Source organism: Salvelinus alpinus, chromosome 13 (assembly GCF_045679555.1).
Source record: "Salvelinus alpinus chromosome 13, SLU_Salpinus.1, whole genome shotgun sequence".
In the NCBI taxonomy this organism is placed as follows: Eukaryota; Metazoa; Chordata; class Actinopteri; order Salmoniformes; family Salmonidae; genus Salvelinus; species Salvelinus alpinus.
The window spans coordinates 44,784,957-44,808,508 of NC_092098.1; the positions used below are offsets into that span (position 1 = coordinate 44,784,957).

The following is a 23,552-nucleotide window of genomic DNA, read 5'->3' on the forward strand; positions in this document are numbered from 1 at the left end:
CAATAAAGTAGTTTCCCCGAACCTCTACATTCACTTCCACTGTCCTATTGCCTGCTTGCATAACAAATTCATGAAAATAAAAATAATGTAGATTATGAATAAATAATTCAATAAAACAATGTTTCTTTTTTAAATAAGTCATGAGCATGCTCCATTTCTGAGAAGGGGGTGGCCTCCATTTTGCCTGTGGGGCCTGTGCCAGTTCGGCTAAAGCAGGAACATCCCAGAATCATTCCGGAAACACCACAGGGTCACCCTTCGCCTCTCTCTCGCAACCCTACATTACTCTTCCACCTTAATAAGAACCTCGCTCTCCCCCTATGGGGGTAATGTCCTGGAAACGGCATGCATGTGCCAGATTGTCAGAGGAGCCCCAATGTCAGAGCATCTAACTGACCTATAAATGGATGCAATTTACCAGCCAGGCCCTTAGTCAGCCCCATGGTCCCTGCACTGCACAGCGAGGGGCTCTAGCTCAGCCTGGGTCATGACAGAAAACCTGCTAGACTGATGTAACACGGCATTTTCTGGAAAATGACATGAGAGCTCCTACTCAGAAACTGGCCAAGGATAACCTTGTCACAGAAGCACTTTTTTTTGTCTACTCTGCAACCTTTGTATCTGTACTTAGCTATAATGATGAGTACATGGGAGAGAGAAGCTTAATATAGGGGCCAGTTGGTGCATAAGACATCACCTGTAGAGAAGACGACATTCTTAGAGATGAGTTTGTGGTCCACGATGGAGAACTGAGGAAGTTCTATTCTCTCCACCCCCGTCACAGCGTTATGACCTCCTCGCCAGTAGAACTCTATGTCATCAGTGGTGTACCCATCTGAGGATGAGAGAGGAGGCAGGGCATTTGATGGAGAACACAAGGGCACACAGCCAGTCAGAAATATAATGAACGTGTATGTGTCTCCAAGGATTATTAAGTTCAACATATACAATTGTGGGCACATAATCATCATATAAGGCACACAAAGAATGTGTTGATTAAATCAGAAGCATTGTAAATACTGTAGCGTCAACCTAACATGTCTGCCACTTGGATCCGAGTAGATTTCAATAGAGAAGATTTAAACAAAACAACCACAATATGAAGTCAACTTTTGACCACAATGAGAATATCATTTTTTTAACTGAGCATAAATACTCATATAAAACAATGTTATTTTCTCTGCCTCAGTGCTTACTCAACTAAAACTAGTACAGAAATTAGCAGCCAGCCAGTGGACTCACGCATATAAACTATTGAGTAACATCTTATAGAATCCCAATAATGTTTTTTCTCTCCATCAGACCATGAAACTGGTCCTTGAATAATCCACTTCCTGCCTGCCTAGGCCAATGCAGTGGTCAATTCGGCTGACTCTAGGGAACTGTGTGCACGCATTATAACAGAGACAAGAGACAGAAATGGAGGGTTCTGCAACACTCCAAATCGCAGGTTCATGAATGAGAAATGAATAAGGTGTTTTTCTCTTGTCTCTCTCCTAATCAAACATTAAAAACACTTCCTCCTCATAATGATTGGTAATCAAAATCTGCGTGTGTGTTTATGAATTTGTGTGTGTGTATTTGTGTGACTGTGTGTCTGCATGCCTGCATATGTGTGAATGTTTGTGTGCGTGCATGTGTGTGTATCTATTCACATGAATATGTATGTGTGAGAGCGTGGTGCGTGTGGTGTGCACGTGCGGGTGCGGGTGGACCTCAGGGCTGAGTAATATTTGACAGGACTATTCAGAAACTCTCCCACTGGCTCATTGATTAGTCCCACGCAGGCCTTCCCTTTCTCTTCCTCTATCCTCTCACCCTCTCCTCTCTCTCCTCTCTTCTCCCCCTCTCCTCTCCTCCTCTCCTCTCCTCCCTCTCCTCTTCTCCCTCTCCTCTCCTCTCCTCCCTCACCCCCTCTCCTCCCTCTCTTCTCCCCCTCTCCTCTGCCACTCTCCTCTCCTCCCTCTCCTCTCCTCCCTGTCCTCCTCTCCCCCTCTCATCTCCTCCCTCTCCTACCTCTATTCTCCTACCTATCCTCTCCTCTGCTCCCTCTCCTCATGACATTGCCCTGTTGGGTGAGGTTTATGACACCCCCATAAATACCTTTCCCTCTTTACTCTCCACTCTACAGAATGGACTCTTGGAAAGCCCTTTGTTAACATAGAGAGAGTATGGTAACATCAAAAGGTTGGGGAATGGATATATATTTCCCTTTCTCAACCAGTTGAAAGTGTCCGTTGGTACTTAAAGAATATCATACCAGATCAGTTGGCGTCTGAGACATGATTACTGATGATAGGATAACATAAATTGTATCTTGGAAAGTCTACACATTCTAGTTATCAGATTCACATGGAATTGTTATGCAATTTAAATGTTTAAATATGAAACTATTTGTGAAAAGATTGTAATCTTAGCCTCCTAAATAAGATAAGTGTTTCATAGTAAAACGTAGACCCACTCAGTGGCCACGCCCAAGTGAACAGACAGTGGTTGAGAACTATGAAACACGCCCTTCTCTCCCCCAGTACAAAAGCCCTTTGACAGAAGTCAAACTTAGTTCCCGATGACGTAAGGACTGGTGTCCATACGTTTAAAAGGGCTAATTTCAACTACAACCAAACGAAATTAACATTTAGTTCCAGAAATGTTAGGACTGCTGTCCTAACGTTTAAAAGGGTGAATTTCAACACTGGAGGTGACGATCACCACACTGGAATGGTGAACTTCGACTAAACCAGCCAGAATACAGCACGAGCTGATTATGTCAACTTAGTATGAACTTTGAACTATTATTCACTAAAGAGGTGATACATCCTGAGACGTCGACGTATCAGCTGCAGCTGTAAACGTACGTGGCCTAGGAAAGGACAGACAATCTCAGAAGAGCGACAGGGTGCTACAACGTATCCGCTCTACAATATTACGACCAGAAAGATTCTTCAAAGGACAATGGCAATCTCTGCTGGGTAAACCAGTCTTCCATCTTCGACCCATCTATCGAAGCACAGCTCAGAGTAAATATATATATCTTGCATTTTCCTTTTCTGAATGGGCAGTTATTAGAATGCATACGATTCTGTATTTGCGGTAGCATAGCTTCTCAAGGTCCGATAGAGACCCAATCCCTTTGTCCCTCAGTCTTCTCGCTCTTTCATTCAAACCCAACCCCCTTCCTTTGTGTAACCAGCTGTCATATCGGGTTAGCCTACTAGGGGCTTTTCATGACATGATTAGTAATCGATGTGTGATCTATCCTGTGTACATATATGTTATTCTGTGTGATTAATTAGGTATTTAGTAAATAAATAATTAAGCCAATTTGTGTATTGATGATTCAATTTATTATCAAGGGTTCGTGTAGATAACCAAGTACTTACGACAATCAGAATGAGACCGATCGAGGTGGCGATTAATAATTGACTACTATTGATATAAAAGATCTTCAGATCTTTAAGAGAGTGGAATCGGGAGATAACCGCTCTATTAATGGTTTAATTGTTACATGGTTTATTTCAATCATGAAATCAATTAAACGTTAGGTAATGGATTTGATAAAATAGCATGTCATACAATTGAATCATAGTCAGACACGACATCATGATGATACAGTATGTGTTTCATTGAAGTTATTTCGAAGAGGCTGTTAAAAGCTATTTGTTTTTTTGTGATATATCGTTAAGTTGCAGATCGCAATTCTGAAATCAAAGTTCATTTACAATAACCAATGCGTTATTATCATAGAGCCTACGCGATAAACATCCTTCCAACCCCTGCTATAGAGATGGCGATATCAGGTCGCTGCTTGGTTGGTTGGGCTTCTCTGATCCACTTAACTCCATTGAGCCCGACTTTGCAAATTATATTTTGCCTCCATTTACTGTCATAGCTTTTTCATCACTGCATTTGGCTTGATTGGATCCCCATGCAGAATCAGTGATGCACAAGAACTGGAAGGAAGGAGGGAGAGAGAGAGGAGAGAGAGAGAAGAGGACTGAGGAGAAAACGCCCTGCCTTTGTACATAGGCTGGGTCTCCCTTGTCCCTGGTTGACTTTAATTTGAACTCTTAAGGCAGGGGTGGGCAACTCCAGTCCTCGAGGGCCTGATTGGTGTCACACTTTTTCTCCATCCCTAGCAAACACAGCTGATTAATCAAATTGCATTCTAAACTGAAGATCATCATTAGGTGATTATTGGAGTCAGGTGTGTTAGCTGGAGCAAAACTGGGACACCAATCAGGCCATCGAGGACTGGAGTTGCCCACCCCTGTCTTAAAGGATAGATGGCTATGCTAAGCTAACACAAAGTATCTTCCCATAGACTCACGGGTTTGGGAGCTTTGTCAGTAAAAATACATCAAATTTATCTTGATAACATTGTTAGAGATAGCATAATAGGCCCATCTGACTAGAGGCATTTTATAAAGCTTATAAAATAAATTCAGAATTTATATGTTTTATTGTTCTAAGGGAGACCTTTGAAAGAGTGTGGTGGGAGACTTCACTCATCATAATATACTGTAACTTGACTTCAAACAACATTTGGGCTGAAACCAGACATTCAAATATGTCTCTGACTGGATTAGAATTGAACAACACAATCTCACACTAAATATGTACAGAAAGTATTTCAACAGACATTGTGCGTTTTTGTGTGAATTAACTCATGTGAAAATACACACAGGTACTCATACGCACCAACAGATATAGTAACATTCCTGCTTACAAGCAAAAATTAAAGCAGGAAGCACCAGTGACTCGTTCTATAAAAAAGTCGTCAGATGAAGCAGATGCTAAACTACAGGACTGTTTTGCTATCACAGACTGGAACATGTTCCGGGATTCTACCGATGGCATTGAGGAGTACACCACATCAGTCACTGGCTTTATCAATAAGTGCATCGAGGACGTCGTCCCCACAGTGACTGTACGTACATACCCCAACCAGAAGCCATGGATTACAGGCAACATTCGCACTGAGCTAAAGGGTAGAGCTGCCGCTTTCAAGGTGCGGGACTCTAACCCGGAAGCTTACAAGAAATCCTGCTATGCCCTGCGACGAACAATCAAACAGGCAAAGCGTCAATACTGTGCTAAGATTGAATCATACTACACCGGCTCCGACACTCGTCTTATGTGGCAGGGCTTGCAAACTATTACAGACTACAAAGGGAAGCACAGCTGCGTGCTGCCCAGTGACACGAGCCTACCAGACGAGCTAAATCATTTCGATGCTCGCCTTGAGGCAAGCAACACTGAGGCATGCATGAGAGCATCAGCTGTTCCGGACGACTGTGTGATCACGCTCTCCGTAGCCGATGTGAGTAAGACCTTTAAACAGGTCAACATACACAAGGCTGCGGGAACAGACGGATTACCAGGACGTGTGCTCCGGGCATGTGCTGACCAACTGACAGGTGTCTTCACTGACATTTTCAACATGACCCTGATTGAGTCTGTAATACCAACATGTTTCAAGCAGACCACCATAGTCCCCGTGCCCAAGAACACAAAGGCAACACGTCCGTAGCCATGAAGTGCTTTGAAAGGTTGGTAATGGCTCACATCAACACCATTATCCCAGAAACTCTAGACCCACTCCAATTTGCATACCGCCCAAACAGATCCACAGATGATGCAAACTCTATTGCACTCCACACTGCCCTTTCCCACCTGGACAAAAGGAACACTTATGTGAGAATGCTATTCATTGACTACAGCTCAGCGTTCAACACCATAGTACCCTCAAAGCTCATCACTAAACTAAGGATCCTGGGACTAAACACCTCCTTCTGCAAATGGATCCTGGACTTGCTGACAGGCCACCCCCAGATGGTGAGGGTAGGTAGCAACACATCTGCCACGCTGATCCTCATCACTGGAGCTCCCCAGGGGTGTGTGCTCAGTCCCCTCCTGTACACCCTGTTTACCCACGACTGCATGGCCAGGCACACCACCATCATTAAGTTTGCAGACAACATAACAGTAGGCCTGATCACCGACAATGACGAGACAGCCTATAGGGAGGAGGTCAGAGACCTGGCCGGGTGGAGATGATTGTGGACTACAGGAAAAGGAGGAACGAGCACGCCCCCATTCTCATCGACGGGGCTGTAGTGGAGCAGGTTGAGAGCTTCAAGTTCCTTGGTGTCCACATCAACAACAAACTAGAATGGTCCAAACACACCAAGACAGTTGTGAAGAGGGCACGACAAAGCCTATTCCCCCTCAGGAAACTAAAAAGATTTGGCATGGGTCCTGAGATCCTCAAAAAGGTTCTACAGCTGCAACATTGAGAGCATCCTGACTGGTTGCATCACTGCCTGGTACGGCAATTGCTCGGTCTCTGACCGCAAGGCACTACAGAGGGTAGTGCGTACGGCCCAGTACATCACCGGGGCTAAGCTGCCTGCCATCCAGGACCTCTACACCAGGCGGTGTCAGAGGAAGGCTCCAGCCACCCCAGTCATAGAGTGTTCTCTCTACTACCACATGGCAAGCGGTACCAAAGTGCCAAGTCTAGGACAAAAAGGCCTCTCAACAGTTTTTACCCCCAAGCCATAAGACTCCTGAACAGGTAATCAAATGGCTACCCGGACTATTTGCATTGTGTCCCCCCCAACGCCTCTTTTTACGCTGCTGCTACTCTCTGTTTATCATATATGCATAGTCACTTTAACTATACATTCATGTACATACTACCTCAATTGGGCCGACAACCCAGTGCTCCCGCACATTGGCTAACCGGGGAATCTGCATTGTGTCCCACCCATCACCTGCCAACCCCTCTTTTACGCTACTGCTACTCTCTGTTCATCATATATGCATAGTCACTTTAACCATACTTACATGTACATACTACCTCAATCAGCCTGACTAACCGGTGTCTGTATGTAGCCTCGCTACTTTTATAGCCTCGCTACTGTATATAGCCTGTCTTTTTACTGTTGTTTTATTTCTTTACCTACCTATTGTTCACCTAATACCTTTTTTGCACTATTGGTTAGAGCCTGTAAGTAAGCATTTCACTGTAAGGTCCACACCTGTTGTATTCGACAAATAAACTTTGATTTGATTTGAACAATAATCGACAAGACCATGGTGAAGTCGGAAGTTTACATACACTTAGGTTGGAGTCATTAAAACTCGTTTTTCAATCACTCCACAAACTTCTTGTTAACAAACTATAGTTTTGGCAAGTCGGTTTGGACATCTACTTTGTGCATGACACGAGTAATTTTTACAACAATTGTTTAGAGACAGATTATTTCACAATTCCAGTGGGTCAGAAGTTTACATACACTAAGTTGACTGTGCCTTTATACAACTTGGAAAATTCAAAAAAAAGATGTCATGGCTTTAGAAGCTGCTGATAGGCTAATTGACATCATTTGAGTCAATTGGAGGTGTACCTGTGGATGTATTTCAAGGCCTACCTTCAAACTCAGTGCCTCTTCAAAAGAATACAGCCAAGACCTCAGAAAGAAACTGTAGACCTCCACAGATCTGGTTCATCCTTTCGAGCAATTTCCAAATGCCTGAAGGTACCACGTTCATTTGCACAAACAATAGTACGCAAGTATAAACACCATGGGACCACGCAGCAGTCATACCGCTCAGGAAGGACACGTGTTCTGTCTCCTAGAGATGAACGTACTTTGGTGCGAAAAGTGCAAATCAATCTTGTGAAGATGCTGGAGAAAACAGGTACAAAAGTATCTATATCCACAGTAAAACAAGTCCTATATCGACATGAGCTGAAAGGCCGCTCAGCCATGAAAAAACCACTGCTCCAAAACCGCCATAAAAAAAGCCAGACTACGTTTTGCAACGCACATGGGGGCAAAGATCGTACCTTTTGGAGAAATGTCCTCTGGTCTGATGAAACAAAAAAATAACTGTTTGGCCATAATGACCATCGTTATGTTTGGATGAAAAAGGGGGAGGTTTGCAAGCCGGAGAACACCATCCCAACCGTGAAGCATGGTGGTTGCAGCATCATATTGTGGTGGTGCTTTGCTGCAGGAGGGACTGGTGCACTTCACAAAATAGATGGCATCATGAGGGAGGAAACTTATGTGGATATATTGAAGCAACATCTCAAGACATCAGTCAGGAAGTTAACGCTTGGTCTCAAATGGGTCTTCCAAATGGACATTGACCCCAAGCATACTTCCAACGTTGTGTCAAAATGGCTTAAGGACAACAAAGTCAAGGTATTGGAGTGGCCCTGAACCCAAGCTCTGACCTCAATCCTATAGAAAAACAAAATACGTGGACAGAACTGAAAATGCATGTGTGAGCAAGGAGGCCAACAAACCTGACTCAGTTACACCAGCTCTGTCAGGAGGAATGGGCCAATATTCACCCAACTTATTGGAGGAAGCTTGTGGAAGGCTACCTGAAACGTTTGACCCAACTTAAACCATTTAAAGGCAATGCTACCAAATACTAATTCAGTGCACGTAAACTTCTGACCCACTGGGAATGTGATGAAAGAAATAAAAGCTGAAATAAATCATTCTCTCTACTATTATTCTGACATTTCACATTCTTAAAATAAAGTGGTGATCCTAACTGACCTAAAACAGGGATTTTTTACTAGGATTAAATGTCAGGAATTGTGATAAACTGAGTTTAAATGTATTTGGCTAAGGTGTATGTAAACCTCCGACTATATATACAAACACAATCAGTGGGAATAGGGGCCAGGTGTGCGCAATGAACGTTCCAGAGGGATCCGTGACACTGTGTTTTTTGTGCGTGTGTGGTATCAATGAAGATATTTGATTGGGGAATGGAACACCTTTTCATGGTGGGAAATGAATTCATCAATAAATGTGGGGAAACAGATATAATGAGACTGGACTATGACCAATTAATCCATATCAATGCAGTTAAACAGGATTAATTTAAAATAATTAATTATATGTTGGCTTACACTTATGGCACTACCAAGGCCGTTTCATGATGATTATTAAGGTCGTGTCAATCATGCTATATACTTAGGCTATTGTAACAAGGCATATGCCAGCATTATAGGCCTACTGATTCTGCCCGAGGCCTACTAGGTTTTCATGACCACGTCCGTTAGAGCTCACTTTGCCACGTATGAGCCCTGGTTAGAGTCCCTGTTGCAGCTTTCACTTTCTTCTGCTACATTGGTGGCAGCGTTGGGACCACCTCCAGCTCACGTCTAGTTATGATATCTAGTGGTTGAAAGCATTCTGTTTTCCAACATTGTGTTGGGTGTAAGTACATTGATTTATCTAGTGAACAATGGGTAAGCAATAATGGGCGTGACGGATAGAAGTAGTCCCTACAAGCCTTACATCCAAGTTGCCGGAAGCTGAATGGAAAGTGGTATGCCCTGACCAGTTATTCAGAAGAAAATACTCTGTGACTGTCTAATTTACATAAGTTAACTTACCAGTGTGGACCCAAAACAAACACATTCTACACATTTACAAACGACCTGTTTAAAGTGTTATTACAACCATGGTGTTCTGTTGTTGCGGAAGCTTATACATCTAATAACCTGACAATGATCCACATCATATGGGTAGACAAATAATGGAAGTGTGTTATGCAGCAAAACACAACTATCCTTTTTTAGCATGCAAACCAGTAATATGAATCACTGTTGATCTGTTCTGATCTAATGAGATGGATGGAGGATTTTCTACGGCCTAGAATTGAGGCCTTTCACACTCATGAAGGACAAAGCTAGGCCCCTCTTGTTTCTCATTGGCGAAGACTGAACTCAAGTTAGGGATTGTATGTCAGACTCTCTTAAACCACTTTGCCCAACATGTTATACCCCAGAGGATGTAAATAAACCCCTTTTAAGGTGATATAACTTGTATCGTTATTACAGGGCTGTAAAACACATGGTTTCAGACCGAACATTTCTCACCATTTATTTACGGAGAGCAATTTCCATTTTTATAACAGGTAGAGTCCATTTATTTACAATAGTGTGTTGATTAATTATGGCTTTCTTCAGTGGAAATACAGAATATGTATAAAAATGCCAAATATACCAAAAGCTAAATCAAGCAGAGATTTATGACTATTTAACCATGTTAATCACTACTGAAACATGCAAACTACAAACATTTAACCAGTTAAAGATAATGAATACATAACACATATTTTATTAAAAATAATTCATACAAAAGAGTTGGCTATAATATGAGAACAAACAAAGTGAGTGTGTGTATATGTGTGTAAGTGTTTGTGTATTATGGTGTGTATTATAATTTCCCATCATAAAGATGCATCACCATTCCCCAATCAAATACCTTCATCAATACCAACAAAACAAATCTGGCAACCCTCATCAAATTTGTCATTGCCTTTTATTAAATGCATTATGAAGAAAATGTTGTAATGTAGGCTCCATGAAATATGAAATGCGTTATGAAGAAAATCGTGTAGGCCTATTGTTGCCTACATGAAAAATGGGCCTTTCTGAATACAAGTGCACCAGTATCCCAAAGTAGTAAGTGAAAACAAGCATAGAAAACAGTATTGGCATTAATAAAATCCCCAAAAATGTAAGGCTACTATAATATTATAATTATTTTGGTGACAACCTGGTGGATTAACAATATTGGGTTGTTAACACGTTTGTTTTTTTATATGAATAAATGTGGGACACAAAAAAGGCAGTGTAGAACACCATTGCCCATCATGCATTGTTCTAATATATATTTTTTTTAATTCCGAAGTTTGCCTCCTCAAAAAGAATGTTCCTATGAATTAAGTCGCACCAAAAATTTTGTCGTTTCCTACTAATTAAGCCACACCAAAAATGAGCAAAAACACACTAAATCTGCTGAAATACTTTTTGTACATATTTGCACGAATTGAGTGTTAGATTGTGTTGAATTTTAGCAAATTGACAAGTGAATCCTGGAGGTTTGCTCTCTTAGGGCCAAATACTAACTTGAGAGGTGCGCTTCACTTGGAAACTGTGTAAATAATGTAATCCTATCGAGTTACGCAGATGGATTTCCAGTTAGGGTTCATGGGAAAACTGTGGCTTCTAACAAATTAAAACTTGATTTATGCTAGGAGTTACACACATCCCTTGGTTCATACATGAATACACCATCATCAAACTTAAATGAAGAGTAAACCAAAAGCAGAGGCCAAGCCTAATTGAAGTCTGTAAAGTATACATTGAGTCAGAGAGAGTCTCAGAAATGCCATCAAAGGGCTACACCGGGGAACATAAGAGCCAAGTTTCAGACTTAACAATGCATGGGAAGGTCTGCTGCTCTTTTCAAATTTAACTGGAGTGAGCACAGGAAATTCAGAGTCAGAGTCTCAAACAACTGATGCTTTTTCCCCTGCATGTGCTTGAGAGGCTCCTCTAAAATAATAACTAAAATGAATGTTTGATACCCACGGTTCAAAGTTACTTTAATCTTATTCCTGGTGTCCAATTAAAAGTGTCTCTAAAGTCCGACAGCGCGCAGCGAGCTGTCTTCAGTTCAGCTGGTTGGCAAACCTGCAGGAGCTGTGATGGGAAGATCTAAGGCACAGAATAAACTCCAGTGTACAAACTGTTCAGACCCCAGAGGACATTTGTGGTTTCTAAAATAGGATCTGATAGCAGTGACGCTCCGTACGTTGTGCACTACTGGTGCAGAAAATGTAACTATTACTTGGTGGAATTTTGAGCTTAGATGAGAGTTTCATTGTGACAACACTGACAACAGCGAAACATCACCATAATAATGAGGCATCTCTTCAACTCTTGCCATCTTAGAAAGAAAAACATTAAGTACGTACATTTGGGGTGGCAGGTAGCCTAGTGGTTAAAGCGTTGGACCAGTAACCCGAAATGTTGCTAGATCGAATCTCCAAGGTAAAAATCTGTCGTTCTGCCCCTGAACAAGGCAGTTAACCCACTGTTCCCAGGCCGTCATAGTAAATAAGAATTTGTTCTTAACTGACTTGTCTAGTAAAATAAACAGAAATAAGGCTGGATTGTGGGTCTACTAGTGGCTTAATTGTCCTCCAAAATGGTGCAATTATCTCACTTTTTCTTTAAAAATATATTATTAAAACGCCTCTTTCTTTTCTCTGACCACCCACAGTCTGGGTCTACACTATCCGGAATAATAAGGAATATACTGAATGTTGCTTTGATACGTCCTCTCACTGTCAATTGCGTTTATTTTCACTACACTTAACATGTGTAAATATTTGTATGAACATAACAAGATTCAACAACTGAGACATAAACTGAACAAGTTCCACAGACATGTGACTAAAATAAATGGAATAATGTGTCCCTAAACAAAGGGGGGGTCAGAATCAAAAGTAACAGTCAGTATCTGGTGTGGACACCAGTTGCATTAAGTAATGCAGTGCATCTCTTCCTCATGGACTGCACCAGATTTGCCAGTTCTTGCTGTGAGATGTTACCCCACTCTTTCACCAAGGCATCTGCAAATTCCCTCAGCCTCCGATCCAACAGGTCCCAGACGTGCTCAATGGGATTGAGATCGGGCTCTTCTCTGGCCATGGCAGAACACTGATATTCCTGTCTTGCAGGAAATCACGCACAGAACAAGCGGTATGGATGGTGGCATTGTCATGCTGGAGGTTGATGTCAGGATGAGCTTGCAGGAAGGGTACCACATGAGGGAGGAGGATGTCTTCCCTGTAACGCACAGCGTTGAGATTGCCTGCATTGACAACAAGCTCAGTCCGATGATGCTGTGACACACCACCCCAAACCATGACTGACCCTCCACCTCCAAATCGATCCCGCTCCAGAGTACAGGCCTCGGTGTAACGCTCATTCCTTCAACGATAAACGTGAATCCGATCATCACCCCTGGTGAGAAAAAACTGTGACTCGTCAGTGAAGAGCACTTTTTGCCAGTCCTGTCTGGTCCAGCAACGGTGGGTTTGTGCCCATAGGTGATGTTGTTGCCGGTGATGTCTGGTGAGGACCTGCCTTCTTATGGCTGCAATCCCGGCAACGGGATCGATATGACAACAGCCAGTGAAAGTGCAGGGCGCCAAATTAAAAAAAAATCATAATTAAAATTCCTCAGACATACATGTGTCTTATACCATTTTAAAGGTAATCTTGTTGTTAATCCCACCAAAGTGTCCGATTTCAAATATGCTTTTCAGCGAAAGCCCTACAAACGATTATATTAGGTCACACCAAACCACAATAAGCACAGCCATTTTTCCAACGAAAGATAGCAGTCACAAAAAGCTGAAATATTGCTAAAATGAATCACTAACCTTTGATGATCTTCATCAGATGACACTCATGGGACTTCATGTTACACAATACATGCATGTTTTGTTTGATAAAGTTCATATTTATATAAAAAAATCGGAGTTTACATTGGCGCGTTACATTCACTAGTTCCAAAAACATCCATTGATAGTGCATAGCCACATCGTTTCAACAGAAATACTCATTATAAATGTAGATGATAATACAAGTTATACACATGGAATTATAGATATACCTCTCCTTAATGCAACCGCTGTGTTAGATTTCAAAAAAACTTTATGTAAAAAGCAAACCATGCAATAACCTGAGACGGAGCTCAGAACAAGAGTCAAGTTAGCCGCCATGTTGGAGTCAACAGAAACCAGAAATTACATGATAAATATTCCCTTACCTTTGATGATCTTCATCACAATGCACTCCCAGGAATCCCAGGTCCACAATAAATGCTTGATTTGTTCGATAATGTCTGTTATTTATGTCCAATTAGCTACTTTGGTTAGCGCGTTTGGTAAACAATTCCAAAGTCACAAAGCGTGTTCACTAAACGTGACGAAATGTCCAAAAGTTCCGTAACAGTCAGTAGAAACATGTCAAACGATGTATTGAATCAATCTTTAGAATGTTGTTAACATACATCTTGAATAACGTTCCAACCGGAGAATTACATTGACTTCAGTTGAGCGATGGAACGGAGCTGCCTCTCACGTGAACGCGCGTGGTCAAAGCGTGGTCACCTCATGGCAGTGGTTACTCATTCCTGTCTCCTTCGGCCCCCCTTCATAGTAGAGTCATCAGACAAAGTTCTATTGACTGTTGATATCTAGTGGAAGCCGTAGGAAGTGAAAACTCATCCATATCTCGCTGTAATTTCAATGGGAGCTTGGTTGAAACTTGACCAGCCTCAGAAAAAATCCAAACAGGAAGTGGAAGTTCTCAGGTTTTTGCCTGCCATATGAGTTCTGTTATACTCACAGACATAATTCAAACAGTTTTAGAAACTTCAGAGTCTTTTCTATCCAATAACAATATGCATATATTAGCAACTATGACTGAGGAGCAGGACGTTTACTCTGGGCACCTCTGTGCACCTTTCATCCAAGCTACTCAATACTGCCCCTGCAGCCATAAGAAGTTAAAACAGGCCTACAAGCCCTCAGTTCAGCCTCTCTCAGCCTATTGCGGACAGTCTGAGCACTGATGGAGGGATTGTGCGTTCCTGGTGTAACTCGGGCAGTTGTTGTTGCCATCCTGTACCTGTGCCGCAGGTGTGATGTTCGGATGTACCGATGCTGTGCAGGTCTTGTTACACGTGGTCTGCCGCTGCGAAGACGATCAGCTGTCCGTCCTGTCTCCCTGTAGCGCTGTCTTAGGCATCTCACAGTACGGACATTGCAATTTATTGCCCGGGCACATCTGCTGTCCTCATGCCTCCTTGCAGCATGCTTACGGCACATTCACGCAGATGAGCAGGGACCCTGGACATCTTTCTTTTGGTGGTATTCAGAGTCAGTAGAAAGGACTCTTTAGTGTCCTAAGTTTTCATAACTGTGACCTTAATTGCCTACCATCTATAAGCTGTTAGTGTCTTAACGACCGTTCCACAGGTGCATGTTCATTAATTGTTTATGGTTCATTGAACAAGCATGGTTAACAGTGTTTAAACCCTTACGAATTATCTTTGAAAGACAGAGTCCTGAAAAAGGCACGTTTATTTTTTTGCTGAGTGTTTTACAGTAGGTGTGAATTAAGTATACTCTATACATCTGGCAGCACAATTTATACAGTGGACTAGTCCATACAGTATGCTTTACTAATGAAGTACTGTGTGCGTGTGAAATTCATGAGCATGTACTATACTATGTAACTACTATAACATTTTGAGTTTGACATTGTTGAATAACGCAGTCCAAGGTTTTCACTTCCTAGATATAGGTTATGTGGCCTATTGTACTACAGCCCAGATTTTCAAACATTATAGAGAAGCTGGGAAGAAACAACACAACAAATGTAGCTTGACAGGAGGTGTTTTGTAGCACCCAGCACTGTGCAGTGACATTGGTCAGTTGTTCTTCAATATAAAGTAACCACACACGGCCACTCCGCTAGACATACTGTGTTGTTGTGTTGACATGTAAAAACAGCAGTTAGACAACAAAAGTCACTTAACACATGATTCCATGAAAAAGGCATTTCCCTTTAAATGACACATTAGTGTCCCTGCCCAGCAATGAGCCACATAGAGGAAAGGCAGACTATCCAAAATAACTGCTTCCACTGTCCACCTTGAGGGCACAAGTCTCATCTCATCACACTCCTATTCCCAGGAGGGAACAAGTCCGCTCCAAAGATGTATTTCATTACAACCAAATTATTATGAAGACAGAGGGGCTTATAACTGGAACAATTTATAGAAGGGGAGAATAAATAACTGCATCATACTAATTGTATAGTGCATATTAAGTGCTCACACTAATGATTAAAGTCATTTACACAGAAGTGTTGAATAGTTATTATTGCTTGTAGGCTTATACTCTATCTAGGGGCCTCCTTTTATCCAGCCAAACTTTCTGGGGCTTTATCCTCTCTTCCCTCCTTCCTTCTGAACCTGACAAGGCTTTCATCTGACACTTTGTCATATTGTCAGAAGACGTCTGAACTAGCAACACATCAGCTCTGACAGGGATAAAGAAAAATACACATCTACATGGAGGTGAAAGACTATATTCCAAAGACATGCATGCCTAAAACAGACAGATAAGACAATAACGTTATTATCCCCATGGGGACATGTTGTTTGCGTCTCTGTGTACAATAAATACAACCAGTGCGATTCTTACAGTAGGTGATTCAATGGTACACTACTAAACACATTATACACGTCAGAACATTGTCAACTACATTGTCAAGTGTAGGCCAGCCCACTGGACCTGCTAGTGATTGTCATTCAGCAGCCTTATTGCCACTAGGATAAAGTACTGTTTCACCTCATATAAAAATAAAAAATACACACTTAACCAGCCCCCCCTCCCTCGAGCTCTGACTCTACTGATAACTATGTTATTGAGGAAAAATGCACTTTCTATACCTGTGATATGTGGTTGTCCCACCTAGCTATCTTAAGATGAATGATGTGGTTGTCCCACCTAGCTACCTTAAGATGAATGATGGGGTTGTCCCACCTAGCTACCTTAAGATGAATGATGTGGTTGTCCCACCTAGCTACCTTAAGATGAATGATGTGGTTGTCCCTCCAACCTACCTTAAGATGAATGATGTGGTTGTCCCACCTAGCTACCTGAAGATGAATGATGTGGTTGTCCCACCTAGCTACCTTAAGATGAATGATGTGGTTGTCCCACCTAGCTACCTTAAGATGAATGATGTGGTTGTCCCACCTAGCTACCTTAAGATGAATGATGTGGTTGTCCCTCCAACCTACCTTAAGATGAATGATGTGGTTGTCCCACCTAGCTACCTGAAGATGAATGATGTGGTTGTCCCACCTAGCTACCTTAAGATGAATGATGTGGTTGTCCCACCTAGCTACCTTAAGATGAATGATGTGGTTGTCCCACCTAGCTACCTGAAGATGAATGATGTGGTTGTCCCACCTAGCTACCTTAAGATGAATGATGTGGTTGTCCCTCCAACCTACCTTAAGATGAATGATGTGGTTGTCTCACCTAGCTACCTGAAGATGAATGATGTGGTTGTCCCTCCAACCTACCTGAAGATGAATGATGTGGTTGTCCCTCCAACCTACATTAAGATGAATGATGTGGTTGTCCCTCCAACCTACCTTAAGATGAATGATGTGGTTGTCCCTCCAACCTACATTAAGATGAATGATGTGGTTGTCCCTCCAACCTACCTTAAGATGAATGATGTGGTTGTCCCACCTAGCTACCTGAAGATGAATGATGTGGTTGTCCCTCCAACCTACCTTAAGATGAATGATGTGGTTGTCCCTCCAACCTACCTTAAGATGAATGATGTGGTTGTCCCACCTAGCTACCTGAAGATGAATGATGTGGTTGTCCCTCCAACCTACCTTAAGATGAATGATGTGGTTGCCCCTCCAACGTACCTTAAGATGAATGATGTGGTTGTCTCACCTAGCTACCTGAAGATGAATGATGTGGTTGTCCCTCCAACCTACCTTAAGATGAATGATGTGGTTGTCTCACCTAGCTACCTGAAGATGAATGATGTGGTTGTCCCTCCAACCTACCTTAAGATGAATGATGTGGTTGTCCCTCCAACCTACCTTAAGATGAATGATGTGGTTGTCCCTCCAACCTACCTGAAGATGAATGATGTGGTTGTCCCTCCAACCTACCTTAAGATGAATGATGTGGTTGTCTCACCTAGCTACCTAAAGATTAATGATGTGGTTGTCCCTCCAACCTACCTTAAGATGAATGATGTGGTTGTCCCTCCAACCTACCTTAAGATGAATGATGTGGTTGTCCCTCCAACCTACCTTAAGATGAATGATGTGGTTGTCCCACCTAGCTACCTGAAGATGAATGATGTGGTTGTCCCTCCAACCTACCTTAAGATGAATGATGTGGTTGTCCCACCTAGCTACCTTAAGATGAATGATGTGGTTGTCCCACCTAGCTACCTGAAGATGAATGATGTGGTTGTCCCACCTAGCTACCTGAAGATGAATGATGTGGTTGTCCCACGTAGCTACCTTAAGATGAATGATGTGGTTGTCCCACCTAGCTACCTGAAGATGAATGATGTGGTTGTCCCACCTAGCTACCTGAAGATGAATGATGTGGTTGTCCCACCTAGCTACCTGAAGATGAATGATGTGGTTGTCCCACCTAGCTACCTTAAGATGAACACACTAACTGTAAGTTGCTCTGGATAACAGCGTCTGCTAAATGACAAAAATGGAAACGTTTGACTCTATTTATTTTATTCCTTGGTGCCCGGTAACGTCGTTTATTCCTTGGTGCCTTTGTATAGAGCAAGGGTTCCCAAACTTTTTCGCTAGGGCCCCCCTTCCAGCATTGGGGAACATACCGCTCGCCCCCCGCCCCCTTCGCACGCGCCACGTCTATTTCTATGGGCACAAGCACTGTTCATGACACAAACTGTTCACACCCCTCTTGTTGGTGGAGAACATTTTGCAAGATTATTTCCAGCAATTTTAAACATTTTTTGATGGGATGCAAAGAAAATGTTGCAGTTTTAAAGCTCATTCTATACATTCTATACATCTAAAGTGTATTCATATGATATTTGAGGGACAAAAAAATTACAACAAAATCTATGGACTAAAACACTGACATGGGCTAGTTTATCTGGACATTTCCCGACAAGTTAGAAATAGCTCTCTAAGGTATGCAATGACTAACATGACAAGAGGAACTGATGATGCACTACCCAATTTCCTGTCCATTCTACTATTACAACTTTCAAGAGTGATTTTAAAGCCGGACTGAATTATAAAATACTACTTAATCAGCATCTCATTTCACATTTCAACACCCACTTCCTAGGGGACTTTTAATTGGGATTTACAACATGCCCTTTGAGTATGTTTCTTCCCTCCTATTCTGTTTTATTCAATAGGCAGCAGACCTTTACAAGTTACAAAACAAGAACATTATGATTCATGTTATATCAATTATTCTTTGTATGGTAATTGAATAATTATAATAAATGGTGGGGTTTTCTTTGCAGCACGATGCAGCAACAACAACCTTTCCTGGAAAACGTCATATTCTGCATTTATAGAATGCTAATTAAATGAGGTTCAGCTATTTAGTTCTAGTCCAAAACAATTACACAACGAATTTGAATTTGATGAATTTGATGAAAATCTGACACAAAATAAAATACACTTGAAAGTTCTGCTTCTACTGTCAAAGCTGGTTACAAACTGAGCGTGATTTAGTAATTATATTTCAGAGGTATTAAGGGAGATAGGTGCGATGAACCTGTCATGCTCCCTAGAAAAAAAGCCAGACAGAGAGTGAGAGATGGAGAAAGACAGTGAGAGACAAGAGAGCGAGAGAGCGAGAGCAAGAGAGAGAGAGATGAGAGAGAGAGAAATATGGGGGGAGATAAAGAGAAAGAGAAGAGGGGAATCAAGACAAGATAGACCAGGACGGCTGCCGAGTTGGAAAGGCAGCACATCAGATCACAAAGGTGTCGGGTCTACAGAGCCAGAGCCCACATCACATTGCAGCTTGACAATCTTTGAATCCAGCAGCACAGATGAAACAGGAGAGGCCTCAGGTGTTTTTAAAAAACTTTATCAGGGAGAGATGCATTACATATTCGCTCCACACTGTCGCTGTTGTGCCCAGCAATAAGTCAGCCACTAAAATGAAGGGGGAGGCTTTGTGTTAAAGAGCTCAATGTTGAATAACTAAGTGTCCTGTGAGGCTCTCTGTCCCTGGCTGTAATGCCTTCAGTCACTGAGCCATGTCCAGGATCACACTGGAACTAACATTTGCCTCCCCAAAAACTATACCCGACAAAGGCAAAACAGGTCACAATTAGATTTGACTAGGCCATTTGTGTTCACAACGGTTGCAAAATGTTCTTGGGTTCTGTTAAGATGAAGACCATAATTAGGATAATGCAAACGTAGTGCTGTGACCTCATGCTTTTGTGTTGCGTGACCTCATGCTTTGGTGTTGCGTGACCTCATGCTTTGGTGTTGCGTGACCTCATGCTTTGGTGTTGCGTGACCTCATGCTTTTGTGTTGCGTGACCTCATGCTTTTGTGTTGCGTGACCTCATGCTTTTGTGTTGCGTGACCTCATGCTTTTGTGTTGCGTGACCTCATGCTTTGGTGTTGCGTGACCTCATGCTGTTGTGTTGCGTGACCTCATGCTTTTGTGTTGCGTGACCTCATGCTTTTGTGTTGCGTGACCTCATGCTTTTGTGTTGCGTGAACTCATGCTTTTGTGTTGCGTGACCTCATGCTTTTGTGTTGCGTGACCTCATGCTTTGGTGTTGCGTGACCTCATGCTTTTGTGTTGCGTGACCTCATGCTTTTGTGTTGCGTGACCTCATGCTTTTGTGTTGTGTGACCTCATGCTTTGTGTTGCGTGACCTCTCAAATTGTAGCTTAATTGATTCATTGAAGAGGGGAAGATGATAACGGATATTTTTTATTGAAACGTTTGTTTTCTATTTAGATTTATTCAAGTGATTAATGTTAATGTCAATGACTAAATTAGATGTATTAAAGCCCCCATGCAGTCTTTGTAATTGTTTTTTAAAATCACTGTATGTCTAATAAAACACTGTGTTTATTTAATGAAAATAACTCTAAAATATTTGTTCTTGTTAATTTCCCTGAGATATTTACATATACAGCCCAGATTGGCTGATAGGATGGTCTAGAGCCCACCCCCTTACCCAGATGCACAGTCATTTGTCTATTATAATCAGATCACATAGTGATGTCATGACGTAGGCCAAAAGTTCCATCCCACCTGAACAGGCTGAAATTCCAGGCATTTCTTTCAAACAGCTCTTACACAAAAAGGGCATAATTATAATTTTCATAATTCCAGTGTTATTTCGACCTCATAGTGCGAAAATGTCATCAAAATATAAAACAAGTTTTTAACTGCACTGCCCCTTAAAAGTTAATGAAAGCCCTTAAAGCATTTACCAAGCTGTTGAGAAAGGAATACACTTATCAAAAAGCGGCATATAAAGTAAACCTTGGCAACCTTTTTTTGTCTTAATATTTGTACACCATTGTAATGCGGAAATCCCAGAATTTCTGAAGTGATGCAACATAGTATTCTTGAATTGGGTGCTTTAGGTTTCACTGACAAATCTGCCGACAGGAAACACTATTAATTTCCCCTCATGAGGATTAATTTACTGTACATGTCCATGAGTAGTTTTCAATGCTTGAGATATTATTGTGTTATAGTAACTGACTTGAAGTTGTGTCTTCAACTTTGTGGATTCCTTATACGTACAGTACTAGTACAGACCATTGGTTTGGCACAGATTGTTTCCCATTCATATCAATTCAAATAAAATTGAAGTGAGTTGACTTGAATTGAAAGCGAGAAAGATAGATCAAATTAAATGTAATTGAGTTGAATTGAAAGCGAGAAAGATAGATAAAATGAAATGTAATTGAGTTGAATTGAAAGCGAGAAAGATAGATCAAATGAAATGTAATTGAGTTGAATTGAAAGCGAGAAAGATAGATCAGATGAACTGTAATTGAGTTGAAATGAAAGAAAGAAAGAAAGATAGATACTCACAGCTCTCTATCTCCAGTGTGCAGTTTTGTTCGTCCAGTGGATATCGTCTCAGGTCCATCATACAAGCTGCTGTCGTGGTGATCCTGAAGGTGAAAAAGACATTGTCAAGAGTCAGTACAGACCAAGGATGTCATTTTGAAGGTTCAGGTGGTATTGCCGATGGGATCCCAACTTCACTCTGTCATTTCTTAAGTGGAGCTTTAGGTCCAAGGAACCTGGCCCGAGTAGCATGAAGACATTAATTATTAGCTACAATCAAAATCTCAATCAGTATGTGGTGCCTGTGTCTCGCAGATACCTACATCCTTGAAGCAAGGGCACATATTGCTACTTAATGGCTTTTTATAGCAGCGTCAGGAGGTTCTTCATTATCTATTGCTCTCATATCTTGTCAGTGCACAGATAAAGTTAATAGTGTGATGAAGTCGACGATAACCATGAGCTGATATCGATCCCCAGTTAAATCAACGATGGGTAAATCTCTAGATTATCTCCACCTTGTGTAGCAGCTATATCACTGCTGCAGAAGCACTTCCAGCAAGATATTAGACAATTTAAATAAAGAGCTAACTCATTTTCAATGTTTCCCAGACACGTGGCAAAGAAAGAAAACACGAACAACCTGGTATTTAACAGCAATGGACTTCGCGGAACTAACCGGTCTACAGTGGTGTATACTGTAAATAGAACAGGTGAGTAAGTCTACAGCTGCACGCCTCAATATACACTTTTCCTCTAGCCAACTCTCATTATGCAGTAGCCTGTATCTCAGATAAATAAGCACTACACGACTATAGAACCACTAAACAATCCGTACATGATTCTGCATCAGTGGGTGCAGCCCATGGATTTAAGGATTAAAAGGCCAAACCTAATCCTCGTCCTAGATTCTTAAAATAATCCATCTGTACAAGTTTCCTTTACCTGGGAGGTGAATCACAGACTAGCTCACTACAGGGATTCCCAGGCCAGCTACTGATAATAGCCCCACACTATCTATATTTTAGAAAGATTTGTCATTTAAGCAAATGCTCTTATCCAGAATGAGTTACAGAGGTGATTGCATACATTTTTCATACTTTTTCATATTTTTCATAATTATGGTCTTCAGTCAACTAATTAGCTGAATCAGGTGTGTTACTGAAGGCCTGGAATGAAGCCCTGACAACCAGTAGTTCTCCAGGACCAGTTGGAGAGTGTCACGTTCCTGACCGGTTTTCTGTTATTTTGTATGTGTTTACATTTACATTTAAGTCATTTAGCTGACGCTCTTATCCAGAGCGACTTACAAATTGGAAAGTTCATACATATTCATCCTGGTCCCCCCGTGGGGAATGAACCCACAACCCTGGCGTTGCAAGCGCCATGCTCTACCAACTGAGCCACACGGTCAGGGCGTGAGTTTGGGTGGGTAGTCTATGTTATGTGTTTCTATGTTTGTTAATGGGTGACCTGATATGGTTCTCAATTAGAGGCAGGTGGTTTTCATTTCCTCTGATTGAGAACCATATTAAGGTAGGTGTTTTCACATTGATTGTTGTGGGTGGTTGTCTCCTGTGTCTGTGTTTGTCGCGCCACACGGGACTGTTTCGGTTTGTTTGTCAGTTCGGTCTTTTGTGTAGTCATTTTTCCTGTTCGTGAGTTCTTCGTTTTATGTAAGTTCGCATGTCCAGGTCTGTCTACTTCGTTTTGTTATTTTGTTAGTTATTCAAGTTAGTTCGTTTTTTGTCTTGTTAAATAAATAAATTATGTCCTATTCCAACGCTGCATTTTGGTCGAATCCTTGCTCCTCCTCTTCGGACGAAGAGGAGGAGGAAATCCGTTACAGAACCACCCACCGAACCAGGACCAAGCAGCGGGACTACGAGCAGCGACCAAGTAATCAGGACTCGTGGACTTGGGAGGAAGTATTGGAGGGAAAAGGACACTGGGCTCACATTGGGGAATATCGCCGCGCTCGTGAGGAGATGGAGGCAGCGAGAGCCCAAGAGCGGTGGTATGAGGAGGCAGCA

General features: G+C 41.9%; 1 protein-coding gene across 1 annotated transcript in view; it reads right to left on the reverse strand.

Annotated features, from left to right (window-relative positions):
• Nucleotides 1-647: 647 nt before the first annotated feature.
• The window catches only part of gabrb2b (gamma-aminobutyric acid type A receptor subunit beta2b), an 85,774-nt gene continuing 62,869 nt past the window's right edge, over nucleotides 648-23,552 (reverse strand). The window contains exons 5-6 of the mRNA XM_071337300.1: nucleotides 21,541-21,623; nucleotides 648-835 (exon numbers count right to left, since the gene is read on the reverse strand). Of these exons, the coding sequence (XP_071193401.1) occupies nucleotides 663-835; nucleotides 21,541-21,623 (256 nt within the window). The 3' untranslated portion in view covers nucleotides 648-662. The remainder of the gene's footprint in view (nucleotides 836-21,540; nucleotides 21,624-23,552) is intronic.